This window comes from Trichomycterus rosablanca, chromosome 21 (assembly GCF_030014385.1).
Source record: "Trichomycterus rosablanca isolate fTriRos1 chromosome 21, fTriRos1.hap1, whole genome shotgun sequence".
NCBI classification, from domain to species: domain Eukaryota; kingdom Metazoa; phylum Chordata; class Actinopteri; order Siluriformes; family Trichomycteridae; genus Trichomycterus; species Trichomycterus rosablanca.
Genome location: NC_086008.1, coordinates 13308420 through 13332479, shown reverse-complemented (window position 1 = coordinate 13332479; position 24060 = coordinate 13308420). Strand labels below are relative to the sequence as shown.

At 42.1% G+C, this 24060-nt stretch overlaps 1 protein-coding gene across 2 annotated transcripts in view; it reads left to right on the top strand.

Moving 5' to 3' along the window:
* Positions 1–24060, top strand: part of sv2ca (synaptic vesicle glycoprotein 2Ca) — a 31867-nt gene that overhangs the window by 1661 nt on the left and 6146 nt on the right. For both annotated transcript variants that reach the window (XM_063017676.1, XM_063017675.1), the window contains exons 2-7: positions 3285–3465; positions 7514–7665; positions 18747–18880; positions 19073–19162; positions 21047–21157; positions 22537–22625. In XM_063017676.1, coding sequence (XP_062873746.1) covers positions 3285–3465; positions 7514–7665; positions 18747–18880; positions 19073–19162; positions 21047–21157; positions 22537–22625 — 757 coding nt within the window. The remainder of the gene's footprint in view (positions 1–3284; positions 3466–7513; positions 7666–18746; positions 18881–19072; positions 19163–21046; positions 21158–22536; positions 22626–24060) is intronic.

The following is a 24060-nucleotide window of genomic DNA, read 5'->3' as shown; positions in this document are numbered from 1 at the left end:
ATAATCAAAGTGGCTACCTGTGATACAAGATCATCATTACATGAGGAAAGCTTTTTAGGCCATTCATAATATGCCAATCTACACTATATTGCCAAAAGTATCCGCTCATCTGCCTTCACACACATATGAACTTGAGTGACGTCCCATTCTTAATCCACAGGGTTTAATACGATGTCGGCCCACCTTTTGCAGCTATAACAGCTTCAGCTCTTCTGGGAAGGCTTTCCACAAGGTTTAGGAGTGTGTTTACAGGAATTTGATCATTCTTCCAGAAGCGCATTTGTGAGGTCAGACACTGATGTTGGACGAGAAAGGCCTGACTCGCGGTCTCCACTCTAATTCATCCCATAGGTGTTCTATTGGGTTGAGGTCAGACAGTTCTTCCACACCAAACTTGCTCATCCACGTCTTTATGGATTTTACTTTGTGCACTGGTGCGCAGTCATGTTGGAACAGGAAGGAGCCATCCCCAAACTGTTCCCACAAAGTTGGGAGCATGAAATTGTCCAAAATCTCTTGGTATGCTGAAGCATTAAGTTCCTTTCACTGGAACTAAGGGGCCGAGCCCAACTCCTGAAAAACAACCCCACACCATAATCCCCCCTCCACCAAACTTTTTTAGTTTGTTCTCCTGGCAACCGCCAAACCCAGACCCGTCCTTGAATTGCCAGACAGAGAACACGTCTCCACTGCTCTAGAGTCCAGTGGCGGCGTGCTTTACACCACTGCATCCGGCGCTTTGCATTGCACTTGGTGATGTGAGGCTTGGATGCAGCTGCTCTGCCATGGAAACCCATTCCATGAAGCTCTCTACACACTGTTCTTGAGCTAATCTGAAGGCCACGTGAAGTTTGGAGGTCTGTAGTGATCGACTCTGCAGAAAGTTGGCGACCTCTGCGAACTATGCGCCTCGGCGTCCGCTGACCCCGCTCTGTCATTTTACGTTGCCTAACACTGTCGTTCCCAAGCGCTTCCACTTTGTTATAATACCACTGACAGTTGACTGTGGAATATTTAGTAGAGAGGAAATTTCACGACTGGACTTGTTGCACAGGTGGCATCCTATTACGGTACCACGCTGGAATTCACTGAGCTCCAGAGAGCGACCCATTCTTTCACTAATGTTTGTAGAAGCAGACTGCATGCCTAGGTGCTTGGTTTTATACAGCTGTGGCCATGGAAGTGATTGGAACACCTGAATTCAATGATTTGGATGGGTGAGTGAATACTTTTGGTGATATAGTGTATTAGGACTGTTCTTTAGATTAGTAGAAATAGTCATTTAAATCACATCCATTGCAAACAGCATTTTTTAAGGTCATTTCATAATCCATTTCCCTAAATGCTAAATTAAGAAATAAATATTAATTGGACTACTACAGGCAAACACGTCAAATGAAAAAAAAGACTGTTGCTGCATTATACAATTATAATAATGGACTCCGCATTGAGCGGGTTGTGTAGCCTGTTCCATTACTGCTGTCACTCTGTCGAGGTTTTTTTTTCCCAGTTTACTCTTTCATTAATTTACTTTCTCTCTCAGTCTGTACAGATATGAGGCAGCTGAGCATGACTAAACTGCGACTAAACAGTGACTTCTCACCACTGCAGAGATTTAAGCTTTTATATTAGTCTAGGTGAGCATATCTGAGGTAGAGTGATACATTTACCAGCAGAAATCTGACATATTTCAGTCCTATGTGGGTGTGCAAGGTGATGCGATTACCAGCTGATATCCATCATTTATTTTTTAAATTTTTAATCCTAATTTTTGCCTCTTTAATGGGTTGGTACACATGGTTCTAAGTTACAGAGCTGACTTGCTATTAATTTTAAACAGATATGGTTGACTCAAAGTCTAAGTTTTGGCATAAAGTGGTAGCTTGTAACTTGACATTCCCTAAACTTGAAATGTTTGGAACTCTGCGTCCTTCGTCGAGAAATGTATACCTTTAAACTCGACTTGTACCTTATACTCAGAAGGGGATGTTATATACTGTCGTTTTGTAAAAAATTCCCGAAAAAGTTCAATATTTGTTGATGGTTTGTTATCATTGCAAAAGCTCACGGTAAACAGCAGCACCGCGACCCAGATCAACCACACAAAGCACAAAATCATAACCGCTGCTTACCTGAGCTTCTCTTCTTCAAATTAAAACCAAATCTATATTTGTGTGTTGTTCCATTAGGGATATAATCCACTTGTTTTTCTTCTTGGTGGCCATCTTGTATGTTTCTAGACTATTTCCAGAATATATAAATCCATATCCGACTGTGTTTGTTCACCTAACTAACAAAAAACATCTTAGTGGGATTATTTATTTTTTCGGCTTTCAGCTTTTTACTGTCACCTCACAGCAAGAAGGTCCTGATTAATCTTGTGTAACGAGTAACTAATTATTCTGTCATGAATGTAACCAAAGTGTGTGAAACATGACGTTACAATCCTAATAAATAAACAAAAATAAATATGAGCATAGCATTTTGGCTATGTCTGAGGGAGGGTGTGTCACAGGGATTCCTTATAACTGCTGCAATCTGCTGGCTGGTCAATGTCGCCTGCACAGAGATGGTGAATAATGGAGAGCAGTGCGTGACTTTCTGAAAGCCATACAGATGTGGTTGGCAACAGCACACCTGTCGGAAGTGGTGTGGGAGTATTTTGTCATATCCAATTACCCGATCACATTTCGTTTCCTCTACTGCTGCAGACCTCCACTCCTTTTCAAGGAGAGCCATGACTAACACACGTCCCCTCCGACACATACACTAGTTGACTGTTTTTTCTTGGCAATGCATCTGATTTCTGTGATTGAACTAAAGTCAAAAAACCAGGTGGCGCAATGGGATATTCCGCTATCACACCAGCGACGAGATTCTGAACTCCTTGGTTATAAACTCGGCGTTGCCACCGGTCAGCTGAGCGCCATCTAGCGGGCACGATTGGCAGTGCCTACAGGGAGGGATGACCGGAATATGTGGGTTGGGTCTTCAAACGCTGTGTAAGGACTCTGATAGGTGGATAGAGGCGCCTGTGCAGAGTGCATGGGTGGAAGAGGGTTCCGTTAAGGGTTGCGCGCGGGTCGGAAGACAAATTGACTATGCTAAATTGGGGGGAGAAAAACGCACAAAATTTAGTCCAGCTTGTGAACTGATTCATTGAAAAAGATTTATCAAAAAGAACTGGTTCAACAGAATGATTCACTTCTCTCTCTGTGCATGTACATTTACCTGTCAACTTTCTTCTTCCTCTCTTTTCCTTTCTGTAACTTCCTGCCCTGTAGGTAGCATCGTATACCTGGGAATGATGTTGGGTGCTCTCTTCTGGGGTGGAATGGCGGACAAGTTGGGCCGGCGTCAGTGTCTGCTGATCTGCATGTCCATAAATGGATTCTTTGCCTTCCTGTCCTCTTTTGTCCAAGGCTATGGGATCTTCTTATTCTGTCGTGTAATAGCAGGCTTTGGGTGAGTCTTCTGCTTCTCCTGTATCTAATCAACTTCTAATCTACACTACAGATGTGTTTATGTTAATAAACACTTACTCCTGATTAGGGATCAGTTATGCTCCTGATTAGGATCATACCACGGACAGGGCACCAACTCGCACACCCTTACACTTACTAACACACTTACCAAATCACAGCAGACACGGAATGAACATGACAAACTCCTTATTGGTCTTAGACCTTTCAAAGCATCCAAAGAAATGTACATTTATTTATTTATTTATTGATGTTAATGCATTTCTCCCCTTTTTCTCCCTTTTAGTGCGTCCAATTTGCTCAATTGCATCATGCTTCCTAGCGTTGTGTACGGAGAGACACACCCTAAGAGCACTCTTTCCTCATCTCTGTGCAGGCACCTCTAATCAGCCAGCATTCGTAATTGCACCAGTCTGACAGAGAGAGACCCATATCCGGCTTAGTCCCGCCCATCTGAACAACAGGCCAATCGTTGTTCATGTGGCCGCTCGGCCTCAGCCGGCAAGGCAGAGCTGAGATTCGATACGATGTATTCGAGATCCCAGCTCTGGTTGCAGCGTGTGTTTTTACCGCTGCGCCACCTGAGCGGCCGCATTTTACATTTATTACTTAAATACAATTCAAACAATTGACAACATTCTGACAGAGGCGAAACTTGGCGATGGTGGGGCTTGAACCAGCAACCTTATGATTACTAGTCCAGTACCTTAATCGCTGAGCTACCTCTGCTATGATATTGGTTTATTTTACTAGATTAAGCCCAGTAATTGAGTTATACAATATGCGTAGACAGGCGGCACAGTGGCTCGGTGGGTAGCACTGTCGCCTCACAGCAAGAAGGTCCTTGGTGGGTTCTATTCCCAGCTGCAGTGGTCCGGGCCTTTTGTATAGACTTTGCATGTTCTTCCCGTGTCCGTGTGGGTTTCCTCCAGGAGCTCCGGTTTCCTCCCACAGTCCAAAGACATGCAGTCAGGTTAATGGGGGATGCTAAATTGCCCTAGATGTGAATGAGTGTGTGTAGGGGTGTATGTGTGTTTGCTCCGTGATGGACTGGCGACCTGTCCAGGGTGTTTCCTACCTTTTGCCCAGTGAATTGCACCCACCGCGACCCTGACCAGGATAAAGAGTTGACAATGAGACAATGAATGAATATACATATACACTACATGGCCAAAAATATGTAGACACTTATGTAGATGATGTTGGACATTCCATTCCAACACCTAACCTCTCTGTGTCTATATACACTGATCGGCCATAACATTAAAACCACCTCCTTGTTTCTACACTCACTGTCCATTTTATCAGCTCCACTTACCTTATAGAAGCACTTTGTAGTTCTACAATTACTGACTGTAGTCCATCTGTTTCTCTACTTTTTTAGCCTGTATCACCCTGTTCTTCAATGGTCAGGACCCCCTCAAGTCCAATACAGAGCAGGTATTATTTAGGTTGTGGATCATTCTCAGCACTACAGTGACAAGGACATGGTGGTGGTGTGTTAGTGTGTGTTGTGCTGGTATGAGTGGATCAGACAGAGCAGTGCTGCTGGAGTTTTTAAACACTTCATTGTCACTACTGGGCTGAGAATACTCCACCAACCAACCAAAATTATCCAGCCAACAGCGCCCCGTGGGCAGCGTCCTGTGACCACTGATGAAGGTCTAGAAGATGACCAACTCAAACAGCAGCAATAGATGAGCGATCGTCTCTGACTTTACATCTACAAGGTGGACCAACTAGGTAGGAGTGTCTAAAAGAGTGGACAGTGAGTGGACACGGTATTTAAAAACTCCAGCAGCGCTGCTGTGTCTGATCCACTCATACCAGCACAACACACACTAACACACCACCACCATGTCAGTGTCACTGCAGTGCTGGGAATGATCCACCACCTAAATAATACCTGCTCTGTAGTGGTCCTGAGAGAGTCCTGACCATTGAAGAACAGGGTGAAAGGGGGTTAACAAAGCATGCAGAGAAACAGATGGACTACAGTCAGTAATTGTAGAGCTACAAAGTGCTTCTATATGGTAAGTGGAGCTGTATGTATATCTTTACATGATGAATATGTTGTTGAAACGTCTCCATCATGGGTAAGTAGTCACATAGTGCACAATATAACTCATAAGTTATTAATGAACATACCAGCACTCTCACCGAGATCTATGTCTCTGTGTACTGGTTACGAGAAATGATCCTGTCAGGATTTTTATTAAGTCTACTTTAAATTAAAAAGCCTTCCGTTTGCTTTAGATAACGGCGTCTTTTGGACAGGCAGTACATTATGTCTGTCCGAATCAATATCCACTGCAGTGCTGTATTCATCTTGCACTATTCAGTCACTGCTAGAGGGTGTTCTGGATGATGGGACTGTTATAGTGTCTGTGATGCTAATCAACTGCTAGTACTTTAACAGTAATAACTAAACATGAAAGCCACTTTATTTCCCCTGTTATTTTAATGCTGGATGATTAAGTCTTTACATACCTGAATTTAGTAACTCTAGCAACAATCTACTCATCACATGAGTCAACTAAATTGACATGCATGCCCTTTTTTCTAATAAAATGGGGTCTTTATTTGATTGTTTGAATAAGTTTAATTAGGTGGAAAAAACCTCCTTTGTTCTACTAGGAAGGGATATTTGGTCTTAATGTGAATTGGGAAGTTTGTTTCAGTTGAAATGACTATATCTGCCCAGGTGGCACACCGGGATATTCCGCTAGCACATCAGCGCCGAGATTCTGAACTCCTCGGTTTGAAACTCGGTGTTGCCACTGGTCAGCTGGGCGCCATCTAGCGGACCAGTTGTGGCCTAGTGGTTAAGGTGCCGGACTAGTAATCCAAAGGTTGCCACTGTTGGGCCCTTGAGCAAGGCCCTTAACCCCCAATTGCTTAGACAATAAACTGTCACACTACTGTAAGTCGCTTTGGATAAAAATCGTCTGCTAAATGCTGAAAATGTAAATGTAAATAATTGGCTGTGCCTGCAGCAGATTAGCAGATAGAGACTCCTGTGCAGAAAGCATGGGCGAAAATAAGGGTTCCGCTAGTACTGCACATGTGTCGGAGAAAGCATGAGCAGCAATATACTTTTTTTCGAATGCAATCAGGGATCCCCCAGCGGCGGAAAACAGATTAACTATGCTAAATCGGGGCCGCTCAGGTGGCGCAGCGGTAAAAACACACGCTGGAACCAGAGCTGGGATCTCGAATACATTGTATCGAATCTCAGCTCTGCCTGTTGGCTGAGCGGCCACATGAACAACGATTGGCCTGTTGTTCAGATGGGCGGGACTCTCTCTCTCATGACTGGTGCAATTACGACCTCTGCTGGCTGATTGGTGGCGCCTGCACAGAGATGAGAAAAGAGTGCTCTTAGGGTGTGTCTCTCCGTACACAACGCTAAGCTGCACTGCACTCGGCAAAGTGTAGGTGATAAGATGCATACGGCATGCTGCACACGTGTCGGAGGGGGCGTGAGTTAGCTTCGTTCTCCTCAATCGGAGCAGGGATCGGCATTGGTGGAGAGGAAGCATGACGCAATGGGGCAATTGGACGCTCTTAAAAAGGGAGAAAAGGGGGAGAAAATAAATGCATAAATAAATAGAAAAAAATGACTATCTTTATTATTTTGACATCTGACATTTAATTGTCATTAATGTAACCTCCCACTCTGTGGACTTCTTGTTTCTGCTGGACTGCAGCCCTTTTGCAAAATGTTATTTAAATGACTTTGTCCTTCAGTCGTGCCATCTCTTTCATGAGTCATGGTCTCAGGCATAGCCAGTTTGGTCTGGTGGATGCCAGGCCAGATCGATAGAACATTATGTTTTTAAGGACGCAATCCTCTGTTGACCCTCTTAGTAACTCTAAAACAGCTTGTTTGCTTTTTTTACCTGAGGAAAATATGTAAATCAGGGACTCTAGACATAAACAGCCTTGATCTGCAATTTTTATTCTAAGCTTTTCAAAGAATAATCAGGTTTATACCCTGTAAACTAAAACATTTATTTGCTCTTATTTAGGATTGGCGGCACGGTGCCCATCGTGTTCTCCTACTTTGCGGAGGTCTTGGCAAGAGAGAAGCGTGGTGAGCATCTGAGCTGGCTTTGCATGTTTTGGATGATTGGTGAGATCTACGCTTCAGCCATGGCCTGGGCTATTATACCTCATTATGGTAAGCAAGACGATTCATTTAAAGTTTGTACATTACAAGTATTTGTCTGAATATTTAACCCTTTAATTTTTTTGCTGAACTTGCTTTGCTTAACTGTGACATTTAACCCTGAGATATTATTTAGAACTCTTCAAAATCCCTATAACTCCTAGTTTTTTACTTAATGATAATTATAAAAATAATTATAGATATAAAAGCTAGATACTTTGTTACAGTGCAAAATGTGAATATTAATTTTCTGAATTATTTACGGCTAATATTTGACAACCCTTACTAAAATAAAGCTTGTGGAATGCAGGTAGATTTATAGGCTTCCTTGTTCACATAAAAAAAATCTTGGTATCTTTTCTATGTGTAGTCATGCCAGAAAGTCTGCACACCGCTTTCACCTTCTCCACGATTTATTACATACAGGCTCATTCTATAATAGATTGAGTTCTTTTTTTCACAAAATTCTACACAAAATAGCCCACAATACCAAAGTAAAAGCAGGGTAAAATATCATATGTATACAAGTGTGCACACCCTGTGATATGACACCCAACAGTGAGCTGAGATGCATTTTGTTTTTACTGATACTGATTGAGATGTTTCTGCAGTTGAATTGGAGTCCACCTGTGGTAAATTCAATTGATTGGACATGATTGGGGATTGCCAACACCTGTCTATATAAGGTCCCACAGTTGACGGTGCATATCAGAGCAAACTCCAAGCCACGGGGTCAAAGGAATGATCTGCAGACCTCAAACAGGATTGTGTCAAGGCATAGATCTGGAGAAGGGTACAGAAACATTGCTGCAGCTTTACAGGTCCCAAAGAGCTCAGTGGCCTCCATTATTCATAAATGGAAGAAGTTTAGAACCACCTAAAATTGGTCTGAATACCAAGCATCACGTCTGGAGGAAACCAGGCACCGCTCATCACCTGGCTAATGTCATCCCCACAGTGAAGCATGGCGGTGGCATCATCATGATGTGGGGATGTTTTTCAGCAGCGGGACCGGGGCAAATAGTCCTGATAGAGGGAAAGATTAATGCAGCTAAGTACAACGAGATCCTTGAAGAAAACCTTCTCGAGTGCTCTGGACCTCAAACTGGGGCAAAGTCATTGTCATTTGCTTTGGGTCATGACAACGACCCAAAGCACACAGCCAAGAGAACAAAGGAGTGGCTTTGGAGAGTCTGTGAATGTCCATGAGTGGCCCAGCCAGAGCCCAGATCTGAATCCAGTTGAACATCTGTGGAAGGAGCTGAAAATGGCTGTGTTGGACGCTCCCCATCCATCCTGATGGAGCTTGCAAGGATGTGCCAACAGGAATGGGCAAAAATGTCCAGATACAAGTGTGCCAAGCTCATAGCTTCTTTCCCAAGACGACATCAACCAAGTATTAGGCTATGGGTGTGTACAGATTTGTAACCCCTAAATAAAGGATATTTGTCAGTGAAATAAAATTGCATATTTTCTAAACCCTGTTTTCACTTCCTAATTATTGGTGATTGTGTGTAGATGTTTGAGGCAAAAAAAGAACTCGATCTATTATAGAATGATTCTGTAATGTAATAAAACGTGGAGAAGGTGAAAGGGGTGTGCAGACTTTCCGGCTTGACTGTATTTGAGTCTGTGCTGGGAGATGCAGCATAGTTTTGTAAATCTTGTATGTAAAGGAAGCAAATCTTGTAAATCTTGTACATTGATCTGTGAGGTCAGTAAAAATCCTAAAATGTAAAGAAATAATTGTTGCATTTCTTGTTTTTTTTTCTTGCTGAGACTGTTAAGGGTTCGAAAAAAGAAAGTAATTACGCTTATACTGCAACCCTCAGCTCTATGTACTAATACGAGTCAATTAAAAGTGATGATGCTCACCAATGCTCCACCCAGAAAGATCAATAATGCCTATCAAATGAAACACGGCAGCACTAACCACAGCTGAAGTAAGGATGCAGAGCCTTGTGGGATTCAGCCTTTAAAACACCGACTGAAGAAATGACCAGCCGTAGTGGCAGATCAGTGGAAAAATCATTCCTGACAACTCTGGGTCAGGTTCTGAGGCAGGCGAGCTCTTTTACTCTAGCTGATGATGGGGTGTGTGTAGCCACAGAGCTTTAGGCTAAGTGATGAATGTACAGCGAGTACACTGAGAGATATTTAAAAGATGATCTGTGAGAGAGATCCAGCAGCGTGATTCATGAGCACCGTAATGCAGGAACTAAGCTGCACTTATCAGCAGAGAAACTAAAGAATGTGCAAGTTGAATATGACAGAGGGATCCTTTCACCATGACTGGCCATTTTATTAAGGCATTATTTAACTGACCTTGTAAATGTATGAGTCTATATACTGATCAGCCATAACATTAAAATCACCTCCTTGTTTCTACACTCACTGTCCATTTTATCAGCTCCACTTACCATATAGAAGCACTTTGTAGTTCTACAATTAGTCCATAGTATATATAGTATATAGTAGTCCATATATTTCTGTACATACCTTTTTTGCCTGCCTTCACCCCCACAGGACCACCACAGAGCAGGTAATATTTAGGTGGTGGATCATTCTCAGCACTGCAATGACACTGACATGGTGGTGGTGTGTTAGTGTGTGTTGTGCTGGTATGAGTGGATCAGTCCACTCACTGTCCAGTCTTTTAGACACTCCTACCTAGTTGGTCCACCTTGTAGATGTAAAGTCAGAGACGATCGCTCATCTATTGCTGCTGTTTGAGTTGGTCATCTTCTAGACCTTCATCAGTGGTCACAGGACGCTGCCCACGGGGTGCTGTTGACTGGATATTTTAGGTTGGTGGACTATTCTCAGTCCAGAATGATCCACCACCCAAATAATACCTGCTCTGTAGTGATCCTGGGAGAGTCCTGACCATTGAAGAACAGCATGAAAGGGGGCTAACAAAGCATGCAGAGAAATAGATGGACTACAGTCAGTAATTGTAGAACTACAAAGCTGTGCACAGCCCTCCTCTTTACGCCCCTGCATTCTGCACAGGCGTCTCTTCCGCCAATCAGGGTCCTTACACAGCGTATGAAGATCCCACCCACACATAGTCCGCCCCCCACAATCACCCCCCCGCCATCACCCCCCGCCCCGCCCCACAGCCGCAGCTATGGTGGCCAGTTAGTATCTGCTTCAGGCACTGCCAGTTATGCCCTCCAGATGGCGCCCACCCGAGCATTTGGTGATCTACAATCAAGCCGGAAAGTCTGCGCACCGCTTTCATCTTTTGAAAAACATCCCCACATTATGATGCTGCCACCGCCATGCTTCACTGTATTGATGACATTAGCCAGGTGATGAGCGGTGCCTGGTTTCCTTGAGACGTGACGCTTGGTATTCAGGCCAAAAAGTTCCATTTTGGTTTTATCAGACCAGAGAATCTTGTTTCTCATGGTTTGTGAATCCTTGAGGTGCCTTTTGGCAAACTCTAAGTGGGTTGTCATGTGCCTTTTACTAAGGAGTGGCGTCCGTCTGGCCACTCGATCATAAAGGCGTGATTTGTGGAGTGCTGCCTGGATGGTTGATCTTATAATAGGTTCTCCCATCTCCACAAGGATACGCTGGAGCTCTGTCAGAGTGACCCTCAGGTTCCTGCTCACCTCCCTGGCCAAGGCCTGTCATTCCCGATCGCTCAGTTTGGCCGGGCAGCCAGGTCTAGGAAGATTTTTGGTGGTTCCAAACTTCTTCCATTTACGAATGATGGAGGCCACTGAGCTCTTTGGGACCTGTAAAGCTGCAGACATTTTTCTCTACCCTTCTCCAGATCTATGCCTTGACACAATTCTGTTTCTGAGGTCTACAGATCATTCCTTTGACCCCGTGGCTTGGAGTTTGCTCTGATATGCATTGTCAACTGTGGGACCTTATATAGGCAGGTGTTGGCAATCCCCAATCATGTCCAATCAATTGAATTTACCACAGGTGGACTCCAATTCAACTGCAGAAACATCTCAATCATTATCAGTAAAAACAAAATGCATCTCAGCTCACTTTTGGGTGTCATATCACAGGGTGTGCACACTTGTATACATATGATATTTTACATTTTGATTTTTAATAAATTAGCCTGCATTCACTTTGTCATTGTGGGCTATTTTGTGTAGAATTTTGTGACGAACATGAACTTAATCTATTATAAAATGTGTCTGTAATGTAATAAAACGTGGAGAAGTTGAAAGGGGTGTGCAGACTTTCTGGCTTGACGGTATGCCTTTAATATTAGTCACAGATGCTGTATCATCTACATACTTCAGCTCACTGAAGCACCCATCTGCACTGTACTGGTTTTCTTTTTACATCCTGAAGAAAAAGTTGCAGGCTCTGTATGCTACAGGCAGGAAGCCCAAACAGGACTGAATTACAGTAGTCCAGTCTAGATGTATTAAACGCATAAACTAGCGTCTCAGCTACAGAGGAGAAGGGGAGGAACGCAGCCTGGCAATGTTTTTAAGATGGAAAAATTGCTGGGCATCAGACAAAAGAGAAAAATGAAATATAACACCAAGGAATAACTCGGTAACAGAGGCTGTAACAAGGTCAGGAATAGCAAATGTGGGCTTCCTAATTCACTTTAGTATGGCTTTCATTTTGGGGTATCCAGGTTTTTCAGCAGCCAGACGAACACTGATGCTTCTCTCGGTTAGCAGTTGTTTCCTTCCTGCTTCGCTCCCACAAGTCCTATTTTTATCTAGTCCTTTATCTAGGACCATGTCTGTCTCTGGGTATTCTTTTGTACCTTTTGTATCTGTATATGAGTGTGTTGGTGTCGGTGCTTATGAGTCAGCAGTGCATTGGCAGCAGCAGCAGCACTGAATCTCCATTACACATTATAATAAATAAGTGCTGGTGAGCTAGCTGGTGCAGACCCAGTAATCCATACATTCAGTCGATAATGTACATAATCTACGTAATGGGATTTCCAATGACAATGCATAACACAAGCCCTCTGGGTCTGCGTGCTGCTGTCACAAACCCAAAGCTTTTAAAGCACTGCACACACATTCTCACAGATGGTACATGCGGTCATTTGTGTTCTATCTGGTTCTTTCAGTACAGTCTGTATTTACGATAAGAGATTCTCATTCCGTTCTAGTTGTTTTGTTGAATACTTCTGCTTTTTATTGTAATCTACTGTATATCTGAGCATGGGTAGTGTGTGTAGTTCACCCCAAAAAATCATGTGATGTAATAATGTTCACACATACATGATTTGATCACCTGACCATGAGCTTGTTTCATCCCACTTTAAAAAAAATATATGGATCATTCTCAGCACTGCAGTGACACTGCCATGGTGGTGGTGTGTTAGTGTGTGTTGTGCTGGTATGAGTGGATCAGACACAGCAGCGCTGCTGGAGTTTTTAAATATCATGCCCACTCACTGTCCACTCTATAAGACACTCCTACCTAGTTGGTCCACCTTGTAGACATAAAGTCAGAGACGATCGCTCATCTATGGCTGCTGTTTGAGTTGGTCATCTTCTAGACCTTCATCAGTGGTCACAGGACGCTACCCACGGGGCGCTGTTGGCTGGATATTTTTGGTTGGTGGGCTATTCTCAGTCCAGCAGTGACAGTGAGGTGTTTAAAAACTCTAGCAGCACTACTGTGTCTTATCCACTCATACCAGCACAACACACACTAACACACCACCGCCATGTCAGTGTCACTGCAGTGCTGAGAATCATCCACCACCCAAATAATACCTACTCTGTAGTGGTCCTGTGGGGGTCCTGAACATTGAAGAACAGTGTGAATGCAGGCTAAAAAGGTATGTAGAGAAACAGATGGACTACAGTTAGTAATTGTAGAACTACAAAGTGCTCCTGTATGGTAAGTGTAGCTGATAAAATGGACAGTGAGTGTAGAAACAAGGAGGTGGTTTTAATGTTATGGCTGATCAGTGTAAAAATATATATATACCTTAACCACTTACAATTGCCCATTCTATTACAACTGGTGTTTCTTTAAAGTTGAGGGGAACCAAAGGTGAGAATTAAACTCAGTTTCTCAGTACCCAAGAGCTGTGTGGCACTCGCATTGCTTGTCATTCTACCTTTCAGGACAGATGAACTGCAGAATTGCTCATATGGTACAAATGCAGTTGAAGAGATTAGGTTAAAAAGCACTAGTGTATTTTTCCACAGAGCTGTCTCACATATATCAGCCCTTTAATGCCTGGTACTTAACTATCAAGCTCAGATGGATCATCAGTCGTGACCCCCTGTAATCCATCCATGCAAAATTAATCAAAGACTGATTTAAATATATCTCTGGGTTTATTCTGAGTGTGTCATGTTGCTGCACTGACACTCACTCCACTCACCTACCGCTCAGGGTTTGGTTACCATTCTTAAAAGAAATATAGTTTTTCTGAGGGAAGATTGAGCAATAAGAGGACACAAAAATCCACAAACAGACCAATCAGTAAATAAAACTAGAGTGTAGGGCTTTGGGTCTGTATTTAATTTTCCAAAAATAACAAGATGATATCTGATTTAAAGGTATGAAAAGAGCACATGTACCGTAGTTCAACCAACAATCTTGGCATGTGAATTAAAGCAGCACAGAACATTTAGATTGTAGTACATACAGTCCAGTTTGAAGTCACTTCGTTAATAAAATGAATATACAATGATTTACATTTCTTATCATGATTAAAAAGGGGATAAAAGGACCATCCAGACTGTTATCAGCAAAAGGTTCAAAAGCAAACATCTGTAATTGTATGAGGTGCTTCGTTGACCATGGGCTGTAGGCGGATTTTGGGATATAGGGAGACATGTGCTGTCGTCTTTTTTATGGAAACCCATGGTTATGGAAGCCCAGCAGTGTAGGTTTGTCTAAAAACCTAGTGCGCTAGGAAAGAAATTCCTCGACTCCTGCCTATTTTGTTCATCCATGGAGGGAGCCGGATAGGGACCTCATAACTGAATGCAAATACGACGTCTGCTGGCTGATCGATGGCGTCTGCACAGAGTAGAGGAATAATGATCGTGGTGTGGCTCTCCATGCACAAACCTGATCCGCACATGAACTCGCCTCGTGCAGGTGAAAAGATGCAGTCGGCTACTGCTCACGTGTCAGTTCGCTCTCCACAATCGGGGCGGAGGTCCGCACCAGTAAAGAGGAAGCACGATGGAGTTGGGTAAAAATTGGACACGCTAAAAATCGGGGGGAAAAGGAAGAAAAATGCATTTAAAAAATGCTGCCTACTAAGGTGCCTTAATTCGAAGCTATAACCTAACTGAAAGACGAGGCAGCATCCGATGCTCAATTAGCGGTGAAGGCAATCCCAGCATTCAGTGCGGCACAACTTTTCTCACAAGAAATTACAAACATGGTGGACGAATGTGAAGCAACAAACTGAGTTCTTTCCAAACGGAATTAAGTTCTTATTGATGTTTAAATTGTATAAAGGTGTACAAGTGGGCTTGATAGTGACAATTTAACCGTTTTTGGTACAGTGGGGGAGATGTTAGCTGGCATGCTGGTGGGTAGTCCCGCCTCAGCTTATTTGTTTGAATGGCTAACTGTGTTAGCTTAGTAAGCAAAACTGCGGTTGCGCAATTGCCATAATCGCTGTCTAAGTAGTGTGTCTAAATAACCTTCCTTATATGTCGATGTCTTAGAATTCTCTCTACTTAAGCAGCTGCCTAGGTAGGCAGTAGGCAGCAAGGCAGTTCAATAGATTTTCAGACAGACAAGTGTGTGCTTGACTGGCCTGCCTGCAGTCCAGATATGTGTTCTGTTGAAAATATATGGTGCAGGATAAAGAAGACAATCGAACAACAACACTCAGTGACTCTATAGGTGTTTTATTTATTTATTTTATTATTATTTTACCCCTTTTTCTCCCACTTTTTTTAGCACATCCAATTTCCACCCGTCAATCATCCACTCACTAATGCTGGTCCCTGCTCCTGATTGGGGAGGACGAGGCTGCTCCACGCCCCCTCCGAAACGCGCACAGCAATCGAACATCTTATCACCTACACTTGACGAGCGCAGTGCGGTACAGCGCTGTACACGGAGGGCCACACCCTCTACCGCACTCCTTCCTCATCTCTGTGCAGGTGCCACCAACCAGCCAGCAGAGGTCGTGATCGCACTAGTCTGAAAGAGAGTCCCCATCCGGCTTTAGTCCCACCCCTTATCTGAACAACAGGCCAATCGTTGTTCATGTAGCCGCTCAGCCTCAAGGCAGAGCCGAGATTCGATACGATGTATTCGAGATCTCAGCTCTGGTGAACAGCGTGCGCTTTACCGCTGCGCCACCTGAGCGGCTTCTATAGGTGTTTACAACATCTGTTTCTTTGTACTTTGGTCAAGTATCAAGAGAATAAACAAATCACTAATTGTTATTTTAATTTTATTTACAGTATGTCCCAACTTTTCAGAAATTAGATTTGTAAGACTATAATGATATTTATTCATTTTAGGTACAATTTTTGACTTTCAGACACCCGAGAACATATCGGGACGTACAGGATCTGAATGTGTTTCAAAAATGCATTTTATTACTTAGTCCCTGTACACTTTATCCTGGCTGCTGTTGTGTTTTTTCTGCACTAATAAACAGGAACAACTTGACTACAGAGAATTTAATTAAGCTTTTAATGAGTTGTCTTGGGAATCTTTTGTGTAGAAGATTAAATTAAGTATAAGTACTTCTGGAATCACACTGGTGCCCATTTTCTCACTGATCTACTCTGTCCCAGAGATAACGATGGGTTCAGCTGCATTACAGTAAATAATCACTGTAAGACAAAACAATACAATCCAACAAACAATAGAATTTTCAGAAAACAACATTTAACTAGCCTTTTTAACATCTCATATATTAGGTGGTAATATAAATAATAAATAAAGTCTAGAGTAAAATGCAGTGTTATTTGGCTCTGAACAGACACTACAGTGCAGCAGATTATCAGAGCACAGTATCCGACCCTAAATTGAGAAACACGAGGTACCTTGACGAGGTACAGACTGAGCGCACACGACCTGGCCGTGGAGACGGGGCGACACACCCGCTCCTGGCAGCCCCGGGAGGAGAGGTTGTGCCAGCACTGCACTCTCAGTACAGTAGAGACGGAGCTGCACTTCCTCACCCAGTGTACCAAGTACCACCACATTCGGTCCCAATTCTTCCCTAAATTTAACACCGTCATCCCCAACTTTAATTTCCTCCCAGACCCCGACAAACTGCCCCACCTACTGGGGGAGCACAGAGAGAGCTGCACACTAGTAGCACTCTATACACACACATGCACACAACAAACGTTTATGACTACCTCATTATTGTAAATGTCACCTTTTTTATTGTTATTATTTGCACTGTTTATATTATTATTTTATTCTATTTTATATTTTTGTTTATATTTTATAGTTTTGTATATTTTTGTTCTTATTGTTATTTTTATTATTTCTCTGTAACTGAACTTTGGCAAAACGAATGTCCTTATTTGTCATGCCAGTAAAGCTTCTTTTGAGTTGAGTTGAGGTGGTGTGATTTAGAACAGTGGTTCTCAACCTTTTATTCCTTGTTTTTTTATTTTTCCCCAATTTTCCTCCCAATATAGACCTATCCAATCACCCTATTGGATTACGCGTCCTCTCTACTGATGTTGATCTCCACCCTGGTTGAGGAGAGCCCTGACTAACACACGGCCCCTCCGACACGTGTGCAGTAGCCGAATGCATCTTTTTACCTGCATGATGCGAGTTCATATGCGGATCAGCTTTGTGTACGGAGAGACACGCCCTGATCTCCATTATCCCTCAACTCTGTGCAGGCGCCATCAGCCAGCAGAGGTCATAATTGCATCAGTTATGAGGTCCAGTCCGGCACCCCCTTAAACAACACCCAATCGTTGTTCATGTAGGCGCCCGGCCTGCCGGATGGCGGAGCTGAATTTTTAACTGACGAATTCGAAATGTCAGCTCTGGCATGCTAGCGTATTTTACCGCTGCACCACCTGAGCGCCACTTAAAAAAAAAAAAAAAAAGCATTTTCTCTCCATTTTTCTCCTGATTTAGTGCACTCAGTTTTGTCTTCCGCTGCTGAGAGATGCCAGATTCCATCCGAGGATAGCACGTCGCTGTACACGCCTCTTTCGACACATGTACAGCCCTCCTCCTGCATTCCGCACATGGGTCTCTTCCGCCAATCAGGGTCCTTACACAGCGTATGAAGCCCCACCCTGCAGATACGATGACCAATTAGTATCTGCTGCAGGCACTGTCAATTACGGTCGCTAGATGGCGCCCAGCCGACCGGTGGCAACACCGAGTTTCGAACCGGGGAGTTCAGAAACTCGGTGCTGGTGTGCTAGCAGAATATCCCGCTGCGCCACCTGGGCGAGCGCCACCTTTTTGTGTTTTAAAACAAATTCTTGGACCCCCTTGACACAGGTTAGGATATTATTCATATGCTTACAGCCAGGATCACAGAAGGTATTGGGACAGTGGTAGCCTAGTAGGTAGAGCTTTGGGCTATCAATCGGAAGATTGAAATCCAGAAGATTGAAATCCAGGTTCTGCTCGGTAGCCACTGTTGGGCCCTTGAGCAAGGCCCTTAACTCTGTCAGCTCTAGGGGTGCTGTACAACGGCTGACCCTGTGCCCTGACCCCAGCTTCCAAACAAGATTGCATATTTCAGCTGCAGCAAGGAGAAACCCAGTCTTCCTTTCCTCCTTTAGGCACAGCCAATTGAGTCTGTTGGGCACTCTGCCAGGTAGGTAGCACTGGTGACATTTGTGAGCTTGAACACTGCATTGGTGTGCCACCTGAGTGCCCAAACAACTGCAATTTGATTTTTTTTTTAAACGGCAGCCCAGTGGTACAGTAGAAGTGTTGGTGCTGCACTGCTCCAAGGTCCTGGGTTAGATCCCTGATTTTAGACTATTCTGTCTGTGTGAAGTTTGACTTGTTTACTCATGTGCTTTGGAGTTACTTCTAATAATCCAGTTCAACCATTAGGTGGATTGGCTAGTCTAAAGTTGCCCCAGTCAGTACATGAGTGTATGATGTCTGGTTTTGGTTTAAATTTATTTCCTAATTGTTCTCTTCAGGATGGAGCTTCAGCATGGGTTCGGCATATCAGTTCCACAGCTGGAGGGTGTTTGTGGTGGTCTGTGCCCTGCCATGTGTCTGCTCTGTGGTGGCCCTCACCTTCATGCCTGAAAGTCCCAGGTTCTACCTCGAGGTAAGAAAATAGAACTGCCGAGGACAAGCGTGAGCAGCATCACACTGCTGTGATTTCACAACTTGTGTGTCGTGACTTCCACGTCTAGCATCTTCGTTCCATTACTGCGGAGGAAGCCGGGTTGCTGTCACCAGCGTTCGGGTGGCGTATAATCCTGTTAACGTTCTGGATTTTTTTCCTCTTTCTGCTCAGGTGGGGAGGCATGATGAAGCGTGGATGATCCTTAAGCAGATTCACGACACAAACATGCGCGCACGCGGCCAGCCTGAGAAAGTCTTCACTGTGAGTCGAGTTAAAGCTAAATTAAGCGCTGTATCTGAATAACGTGATGTAAAAGCTGAGAAGCGACGGGTTTGTCTTGTAACAAAGGCTTTCAGAGACAGTTCTGTCATTTACAGATACACAGTGGGGAGAAATAGAGAGATGACGGCTTTTATCAAGGCTTAACACCCTCAGTTTTCACTTCATCCATGTATGATTTCTTTGCCTGCCACAGGCATTTGCATTTAAAACATTACATAGAAGTCACTCAAAGGCTTTATGAGGTTTTATAACAACTATTTGTTAAGTATTTAATGATTAGAAAAAGATTAGGGCCACTTTAGCACCCAGATCAACTCTTTTTGGAATGCTCTTTCATTAACATTGATCCAAAGCGACAATTCTGACTGAATACAGGTTAGCAATAACTTGCTCAGGGCCCGACAGTGTCAACCTGGCAGTAGTGAGGCTTGAACCTGCAACCTTCTGATTACTAGTCCAGTACCATAACCACTGAGCTACCTCTGTGTTTTTTAATGGTTTGTGATGGGATGTCAAGTCATTTCTCAATAAAACCCCAACCTCACAGTCTGCACTTCCATAAAGCCTGAATTAGGTTTAAGTCTGGTCATCATGGACGCCGTACAAACACTCTGTAGCATTATACATTTGGACATTTGCACCATAGGGTTTGATTCTGTAACATAGCCTCTCACTTGGCTTCAGAGAGGATTCACTTTTATAACCATGCAACAAAATTTAATGAGATAGACATTCTGGTTGATGCCATTGTTTGGCTTCGTCCTAACTTGAAACTCATCAGATTTTGATTAAATTATAAAATGAAAACATCTAAGGATTTTGCTCATTAATCTTTTATACAAAAAATTATTATTATTACTATTATTATTATTATTATTACTATTGTTGTTGTTGTTATTATTACTATTATTATAACTATTATTATAACTGCTATTATTATTATTGCTATTATTATTGTTATTATTATTATTACTATTGTTATTATTACTATTATTATTACTGTAACTATTATTGTAACTATTATTCTTACTACTATTATTATTGCTATTATTGTTATTGTTAATATATTACTATTGTTGTTGTTGTTATTATTATTACTATTATTATTATTATTATTATAACTGTTATTATTATTGTTATTATTATAACTGTTATTATTATTATATATATTTTTTTTAATTTTCTATTTTTCCAACCCTCCAACCAACTAATTTAGTTGTGTCCAATTACCCTGATTGCATCCTCTACCGATACAACCCTCCACTGCTGACTGAGGACGCTTCTCAACTGACACATGCCCCCTCCAAAACGTGCTCAGTACAGACTGCAATTTTCACCTGCACAAGTCAAGTTCATATATACCGATCAGCACTGTGCACAGAGAGCCACACCTTGATCAGCATTATTCCTCAGCCCTGTGCAGGCGCCATCAATCAGCCAGCAGAGGTCGTAATTGCACCAGTTATGAGGACCCATGAACAGCCAATCGTTGTTCATGCAGCCGCCCAGTCGGATGGCAGAGCTGAGATTCGATACGATGTATTCGGAAACCCAGCTTTGGTGTGCTAGTGTATTTTACCGCTGCGCAACCTGAGCGGCCATTATTATTATTACTATTATTTTTGTTATTATTATTATAACTATTATTACTATTATTATTACTATTATTAATAATAATAACAACAATAATAATTTGCTAGTACTGTTAATTGATAATCACTGAACAAAAAGGAGCTTCACTGTGTTTTTAATTGTAATTCAGTTACTTTCATGTCAAGAAATGTTTCCTTTTTTTTATTTCAGTACTCACTGTGCAATAAACAGAAATAATTTAAACTTGATTTGATCTGTTTCTGATTAAAGGTAAACAGAATCAAGATCCCAAAGCAGATTGATGAGTTTGTGGAGATGCACCCAGAGAGCGGTAACTTTGTGTCCAAAAATATTTTCCGAATGAAGACGGAGCTTAATGGGGTGAGTGTTACTTTTAATAGCAAGTTTTACAGTCAGTTTATTTACATGAACCATATTTACACCTGGTAAGTTTGTGTATTCACACATTGTCATATTTGTGAAAGTCAACACACTCTTAAAAAGGTCAATAATATTCAGACTTGGGACGCACACCTGTGTATTTACATTGTCTGGGTGGCTTATTTCTGCATGCCAACTAGCTCTTCCCGACAGGTTCAGTACAGCTCTGGTGGTTTAATTATGGTGTAATTTTTTCCCCATGTTAAATGAATAAGAACATTTGTTGTCTGTATTCCCTCATAATTACATCCTATTAAAACAGAAAATCATAAGATGAGACTTGATTGATTTCCTTGGGGAAATTAACTTGTTACAGCAGTATGAGAGAGGTGGTAAAAACAGAAGACTCTACCCACCTGAGACTGTATCATTAACATACACTGATCAGCCATAACATTAAAACTACCTCCTTGTTTCTACACTCACTGTCCATTTTATCAGCTCCACTTACTATATAGAAGCATTTTGTAGTTTTACAATTACTGACTGTAGTCCATATATTTCTCTGCATGCTTTGTTAGCCCCCTTTCATGCTCTTCTTTAATGGTCAGGACCCCAACAGGACCACCACAAAGAAGGATTTTTTTTGAGTGGTGGACCATTCTCAGCACTGCAGTGACACCGATATGGTGGTGGTGTGTTAGTGTGTGTTGTGCTGGTATGAGTGGATCAGACACAGCAGCGCTGCTGGAGTTTTTAAATACCGTGTCCACTCACTGTCCACTCTATTAGACACTCCTACCTAGTTGGTCCACCTAGTAGATGTAATTTAAGAGATGATCGCTCATCTATTGCTGCTGTTTGAGTTAGTCACCTTCTAGGCCTTCATCAGTGGCCACAGGACGCTGCCCACGGGGAGCTGTTGGCTGGATATTTTTGGTTGGTGGACTATTCTAAGGCCAGCAGTGGCAGTGAGGTGTTTAAAAACTCCAGCAGCACTGCTGTGTCTGATTCACTCATACCAGCACAACACACCTGTGGGGGTCCTGACCATTGAAGAACAGGGTGAAAGCAGGCAAACAAAGCATGCAGAGAAACAGATTGACTACAGTCAGTAATTGTACAGTGAGTGTAGAAACAAGGAGGTGGTTTTAATGTTATGACTTATCAGTGTATTTTTGTGTTTGTTTGCTTGCCCTGTGATGAACTGGCAAGCTGTACCGGGATTTTTCCCCCTTTCACCCAGTGAACTGGACCCCCCGCAATGGTAAAATAGCCAATGTATGAATCAGGACACGATCTAGATTAATCAGAAATAGAGTAAGGAGGTATAAATGTTGTCATACTACAACAAATAACACATTTACTTTCTCTTTCAGATCTGGGTGACCCTGATGAAGTGTTTTAATTACCCAGTAAAGGATAGTACTGTCAAACTGGCTATTGTGTGGTTTACACTGTCATTCGGGTAAGTATCTTAGCTTCTACGGGCATTCGTTTATTTTTACTCAGTTTACCTTTACTGGTAATGAATATTGCTACTGGTTTACATGCTCACGTTAAAGCCAATATTTAGGTGCTTTTACCCAAATGGTCTTGGGATACTGAGGTTAAAATCTTTGCGGGCCATAGGTTAGTGGTGGTGGGGTTTCAACTTTTAACCTTTTGATCAAAACTCAAATACTTCAATACAGTAACTACTAAGTCATCATGATTTGATTTGATTTGATTTGATTTTATTGAACCATTTCATATTTTATAAATAGATACAATACCTCCTATAAAAAACTGAAACAGTCAGGGATAACACAAAAAGTCCATAGACTTATTTCCATTGTGGTCCCTATACATAATCAGGTCCAACAATCAGCAGCATAGCAAGCATGCCATCGTAATATAATCATTATAACATAACACAATATATTCAATTTAATTCATAAACATTATTAAAACTTTTAATTAGCAAACGTTCCCTTTTCATACAACCATTCCTTAACAGCCTGTCTAAACCCTTGCAAACTGTCGCATATTTTAAAAGGCCCTGGCAAACGATTCCACAACGATACTGCTATAAACCTGAAAGAATCCCTACCCACTTTACTTTTACAGCATGGCAGTACTAAATCTGTGGATGATCTTCTTGTAAAATAACCATGAACATCCCTCACCTGAATAAAATAATTTTTAAAATACTGTGGAACAGTTCCATGTATAATCTTGTACGCGTTACCCAATTCTATCAGAGCAACCCTATCCTGAACTTTTAACCACCCAATCATTTGAAAATGATTCATTTCCAAATGGGTTCTCATGGGGAGGTTTAAAATAACCCTAACTAATTTATTTTGAGATGTTTGAAGCCTAGTTTTAATCTGTTTTGCAATGCCATTATACCATGAACAACAGGCATAATCAAAAAAAGGCTGAACCAAAGCCCCTGACAAGGTAATCATAGTTTTTCTATCTATAAACTTTGAAATTCTTGCAAGAAACCTAATTCTTTGATTAATCTTAGTTAAAATCTTATCTGCCTGACCCCTACCTGATATATATCTATCTAAAATACATCCTAAATATGTAACTGAGTCCCTGGTTTTTAACACAATGTCCCCCACAACCACATTAAAAACTGAGATCTTGTTTAATTTTACTCTCGTTCCAAATAAAATTGATTCTGATTTTTCCAAATGAAGAGACAACCTATTCTCGGACAACCACCTACTAACCTTTAATAATTCATCACTTAATGTACGTTCTATAATACTTTTATCTTTGTCAGAAAATAAAAGTGCTGAATCATCTGCGTACAAAAGAAGTTTACATGAACATATCGACTCTAAATCGTTGATATACAAAAGGAAAAAGAGTGGACCCAATACACTTCCTTGGGGAACCCCACAATC